General features: G+C 36.1%; 1 protein-coding gene across 1 annotated transcript; it reads left to right on the forward strand.

Moving 5' to 3' along the window:
* The first annotated feature begins 861 nt into the window (after window positions 1-861).
* LOC140778017 (aspartate aminotransferase, chloroplastic-like) lies at window positions 862-4,767 on the forward strand. The gene is made up of 11 exons (XM_073122526.1): window positions 862-1,016; window positions 1,128-1,187; window positions 2,025-2,219; window positions 2,325-2,363; window positions 2,459-2,548; window positions 2,653-2,761; window positions 2,851-2,960; window positions 3,515-3,658; window positions 3,726-3,892; window positions 3,974-4,238; window positions 4,398-4,767. The coding sequence occupies exons 1-11, from the start codon at window positions 951-953 to the stop codon at window positions 4,527-4,529; spliced, it is 1,377 nt and encodes a 458-aa protein (XP_072978627.1). The 5' UTR covers window positions 862-950; the 3' UTR covers window positions 4,530-4,767.
* Window positions 4,768-5,707: the final 940 nt, after the last annotated feature.

Raw genomic sequence — 5,707 nt, forward strand, 5'->3', positions numbered from 1 at the left:
AGAGAGAGAGAGAGAGAGAGAGAGAGAGAGAGAGAGAGAGAGAGAGAAAAGTTAGTCTATTACGCTTCGCTGTGATTTGTGTTCGATCTCTATTTATTCTTTCATATATATTTTCTCCTTAATAGCCAAGTTTGTTGCTACTCTAATACAAAGAAATTTTGCTCTACATCTTCGAAACAAACGCTTCATCTAGTGCGAGTCTGCATATATGCCAAGATCAAAGTAGTTTGGCTTTCTGGATTCCTTATTTATATCCTATTATCTTATTAATTAGCTTGGTTTGGGATTATTAAGTTGGAAAAGGGGAATAGTCGAACACATATTTCTAGAAGATAAAAAAGAAAAATTCTTTGAATCTAATTAACCTTCCGCGACAATAAAAATGCTCAATTTTTTCCTAAAAGATCTGAAAAATAACAATTACTCATATGCTAATATAACGTGAGAGAGATTTGATGAAACTCACTAGATATGGGAAGAGTTTTTCTGTTGGAGGACTGTCCTCAATATTACACAAGTCTACAATCTTGGAGTATTTTAATTATTATAAAAAGTATATCAATAAACAATATACATGCTCTCTCTCTCTCTCGCACACAGTCACACTGACACAACCTACAGCTGGACGCGAGAAACCGGCAACGCAGTGCCAACTAGCAGCACGTGTGGCAGCATCCGCTCACCGATCGTGACGGAACCATGGTTCTGGAGTCCGGAAACGAGAAAACAAACGGCATCCGTAAATACACCGCAACGCATGCGACTCTCACTTAACTGACGGAGATACCGAAGCGTATGAGAATAAGCGGGTCCACTCACCGCCCATCTAAATTAATGAAGTATTTGCCTATATATATATATATAGAACCAGATCTTATTGAGATTAATCGATACCAGTGATTCGATTTGGTCGTAGATTTCTTTTTCCTCTTTGCAATAGTAGACTACCGATGGCTTCTCTCGCCCTCTCCCCGCCTCCTGCAGCCTCCGCCGTGGCTCTCAGGCGCAATCCCAAGGTTTGAACTATGCCTTACCTCTCATTCCTCTTAGCTTTTGATGCTTTCTTTGCGTTATTGGGTTCTAACTCTCTAAGTGGTCATGGAAACGGGATCGATTTCGTGATCCAGCAAAGATCCTTAGTTGGAATCGGAAAGAGGAGCAGCAGCGATCTCTTCGTCAAGGAAAAGGTGAAATTTTATTCTTCTTTTCTTTGCTTAATGTAGTGAGAATTGTTTTTGCGACGTAGTTAATATTTTGTATACTTCTTCGCATTTTCTTGGTCTACTGTAGTTGATATAGCTGGTAGCTTGATGATGGATTGTATTATTCCACTCTGTTTTACACTATATTATATAAATATGCCGAATTTTCTTACTTGTAGCTTGTACAAAATGGTAAATGGCCACAGTAAGAAAAAAAAAATCAGCTGAGTAATTCACAATATAGGCTTCAAAATTCCACATTCCCTGATTTCGGATTTTTAGTTTGGTAGCTATGTGAAGAAGATCATAAAAAGGAAGACAAATAAAGAGGGCAGTTAGGAATTGGAGGAGGAAAAGTTTGTGGAAAAGGTAGTGATGGATTTTTACAATTTTTTGTCTGAGACAAAGAGAAGCCTATTACTTCTGAACAGATTGTTAAAGTTATTCTCGTGTTGTCATGCAACAGTTGTTTCCACTCTTTGATGTACAATTTAGCGATCTTTTACTACAAATCACAAGTTTCATGTTGGATGCAGTACTCATATACTCATACTGGAAATGACGATAAAAAAATATCCTATTACTTCTGAACATATTGTTAAAGTTATTCTTGTGTTGTCATGCAACAGTTGTTTCCACTCTTTGATGTACAATTTAGTGTGAAGTTTGAGCTTAGCTTTAGCAAGTATGGAGAGAGAGCCTGAAAATATGCTCTTTGTGAGGTCTATGATATCGACTTTAATGTTTTTCAATGCTGTTGTTACCTCAATAATTGGACACAGTATATGCTTTGAGAACTGACTATCAGTTTTCTACTTGCAGGCCCTTGGTCGTGTTAGTATGTCTGTTGCAGTAAATGTTTCTCGTTTTGAAGGTGTTACAATGGCCCCTCCAGACCCAATTCTTGGGGTATCTGAAGCATATAAAGCTGATACAGACAACTTGAAACTCAACCTTGGTGTTGGAGCTTACAGGACAGAAGAACTGCAACCTTATGTGCTAAATGTGGTTAAGAAGGTACAAAGTAACAAAATTATAGCTTCTTTTTTCTTTTCTTTTTTCTCTTGTGCCTGTATATGTGTGAAATTGAGAAGATATGACTCTGGATATCTTGCTCCATAGGCAGAGAATCTTATGCTGGAGAAAGGAGAAAATAAGGAGGTACAATAAAACATTCAATTGAAAGGACCTTCTGTAGTTACACTTCTCAGCAATATTTTACATTTGCAACCTTAAAATTATACTTCATGTTGCAGTATCTTCCAATTGAAGGTCTGGCTGCATTCAATAAAGTGACAGCAGAGCTAATGTTTGGAGCAGATAATCCTGTTATCCAGCAAGGAAGAGTATGTAGTTAATAACCTATGCTCTTTATTCTTTGATGATATTTTATGAGTATATCTTTGTAAATTTTTATCTTTAGTTGTCTTACTTTAGCTTTGTTATCCAGGTTACGACTGTTCAAGGTCTTTCAGGCACTGGGTCTCTACGACTTGCCGCAGCATTTATACAGAGATATTTTCCTGAATCAAAAGCTTTGATATCATCTCCAACTTGGGGTATGCGTGTTAACCGGGTGATCATGTATTCTTCGCTAGTTGGAATATGTTGCATGTACTAACTTTTGAGAACCAATATATGTTAACAGGTAACCACAAGAACATCTTCAATGATGCTAGGGTTCCTTGGTCTGAATATCGATATTATGATCCTAGAACTGTTGGGTTGGATTTTGAAGGAATGATAGCAGACATAAAGGTAACTCAAGCAGAACTTTTATACCATGAATCACCCGTCATCTTTAGTGAGAACATACATAAGGATGCGATGAAAAGTTTCAGTATAAATAGAACTTATTACATATTAGTAATTCTTTCTTGTATTTGTACTCTTTGATATTCTTTCTTTTCTACTGTTTATGCTTCATTTTGAAATTGACATTTGCAGTGTCATTTCACCTATTTCTGAATTTAACATCTGAGAGGCTTAATCATTACTTCTTGTTGGATGTCCCAAGCCCCTAAAATTTTGTTTCTAACTGTTTTCAGTTAGTCCAATTGTTTGCAGCTGAAGACAGATTTTTTTTCATTAAATAAAAAGAGCCCCTGAAGATTGTAAAACTCATCTCCTATGCACTTATGCTCCAAATTCAAATTAAGAAATCCCTTACATTTTGTGCTTAAGTTCATTATATGATTGCCAGTTGATGTAAGGAGTACAAAGCATAAGTTTTGTATACGGAAACAAGGAAATTCACTGTTTCTTACTTGCTTATATCATTTAGTTCATTGTTTATTTGTTTTGACAATTAGGCTGCGCCAGATGGATCCTTTGTTCTGTTACATGGTTGTGCTCACAACCCTACAGGAATAGACCCAACTCCTGAACAGTGGAAGAAAATTGCTGACGTGATTCAAGAGAAAAATCACATCCCTTTCTTTGATGTTGCTTACCAGGTAAAGCATTTTATATATGGGCATGATATCCTTGACATAGATTTTCCTGAACTTTGAGTAATTGCAGGGGTTTGCCAGTGGAAGCCTTGATGAAGATGCTTATTCTGTCAGGCTATTTGTTGAACGTGGTTTAGAACTTCTGGTTGCCCAATCCTACAGTAAAAACTTAGGTTTATATGCAGAAAGGATTGGTGCAATAAATGTTGTTTGCTCATCTCCTGATGCTTCAGCCAGGTATTATAATGCAAGATATTTGTTATTACTTGTCTTCTGTATATGATTTTCATCATATATTAAAAAGAATTTGGTTGTCAGGGTGAAGAGCCAGCTGAAAAGGATTGCACGCCCAATGTATTCAAACCCTCCTGTTCACGGAGCTAGGATAGTCGCCAATGTTGTTGGGGATCCAACTCTTTTTGGTGAGTGGAAAAAAGAGATGGAACAAATGGCTGGGCGTATTAAGAATGTTAGACAAAGGCTCTATGATAGCCTCTCTCAGAAAGATACTAGTGGGAAGGATTGGTCTTTCATTCTGAAACAGATTGGCATGTTCTCCTTTACTGGCTTAAACAAAGCTCAGGTACTACTATTGCTACCATCTGATATCTGCTTAAAAATATTTTAAATGTCCATGTTCATCTTTGAGGAGATTAATAACTACAATTTTCAGTTTGCAATGAGAATTCAGGGCTCCTTTTTACCAGTATATTTCTGATATTGTTGTATCCTGTTCTTTCAGAGCGACAGTATGACTGATAAATGGCATGTATACATGACAAAGGATGGAAGGATATCCTTGGCTGGACTGTCTCTGTCTAAATGTGAGTACCTTGCTGATGCCATCATCGATTCATTCCACAACATCAGCTAGATAAATAAGTATGTTTTTTTGTGTTTTCCTTTTACTACATCAACAACCATTCTGGGACATTTTGATGTTGTTCCAGCGTGGCTAGAGACAAGCCATTGAACATTCATGTGCTTAAATCAATTCATCCGTTTGCAGCCATTTTGTAATGGAAGTAAGAGTACTTTCACAACAATTAATTATAACATTCTTGAGTTACAATAAAAACATCCACGTATTTATTGGTCGGTGGACCATCTAAGGTTTCATAGTATTTTCATGATTTAGGATCTGTTGATTGCACAAATTCTCTGAAATGATTGATGACCGAAGTTCAGATTATATGAAGTAACTGAAATGAATGGACAGGTGAGATTGTATGAAGGGAATATTCATACAAACTTGCAAGCAGATACTAATAATAAGAACAATCATGTACCATGTCTTCCTCTGCTTCATCTTTGATGTTCCATTACATGAAGCAGCTGATTGAGATACCAAAGATAAAATAAAGATGTAGGACCAGGACTTGGTACCGATATATTATAACAAGCTAAGACTCCCTTGATTTTATTTATTATTATTTTTTTCTCTGGGAAGCATCTGAGATACATTTATTTGAATTCCACTGAAATGTAACTATGCGGCAAAATATTACAAGTAGGCTTAAGGGCCATCCATGTCTTTTGTCATTTCTTACACATAAAAGAAGATGTCGTCCAATTTCTGTATAGTTGTAAGATATAAAGATAATTATATTTAAATTATTGAACTCTTCGCCATTTTTATATAGACTTCATTTATTTTTCAATCACATTGTCTCTCAATAATAATGGGAAGTCATCGAAATGCTCTTTCCGTTGGTTAATCATTAGATTTTAGTCTTTAAAGGACCAATTCACCCTTATTTAAAAAAAAAAATTTTGAAGTTAGGATGGTTATTTAATGTTCTTCATTTAACACCATTAAGAGTGGTATAGGATATTATAGGGGCCTAAACTTAGATGCAATTAACCTTAAGATATATTTAGGGGAAGGGTCGCAGGGAGGTATACTACCAGAATAGTTTGCTGAAGCAGCTGAACGATCTGATAGCACAACATGCCAATTCTTTATCTGCCGAACTGATTAGAACTTAGACCTATCAAGTATCATAGCTTGACAGGGTCTTTCAGATAGCAAAAACCCAGAACAATATATAA

The sequence above is a fragment of the Typha angustifolia genome, chromosome 15 (genome assembly GCF_048772165.1).
Source record: "Typha angustifolia cultivar Huaian chromosome 15, ASM4877216v1, whole genome shotgun sequence".
Classification (NCBI taxonomy): domain Eukaryota; kingdom Viridiplantae; phylum Streptophyta; class Magnoliopsida; order Poales; family Typhaceae; genus Typha; species Typha angustifolia.

What these genes read in the sequence shown, in the direction of transcription:
- LOC140778017 (XM_073122526.1), top strand. Translation starts at nt 951, where the DNA reads ATGGCTTCTCTCGCCCTCTCCCCGCCTCCTGCAGCCTCCGCCGTGGCT. An exon ending in AGAAAGGAGAAAATAAGGAG is followed by an intron (nt 2,364 to 2,458) that starts GTACAATAAAAC and finishes TTCATGTTGCAG; the next exon opens with TATCTTCCAATTGAAGGTCT. An exon ending in GAATGATAGCAGACATAAAG is followed by an intron (nt 2,961 to 3,514) that starts GTAACTCAAGCA and finishes TTTGACAATTAG; the next exon opens with GCTGCGCCAGATGGATCCTT.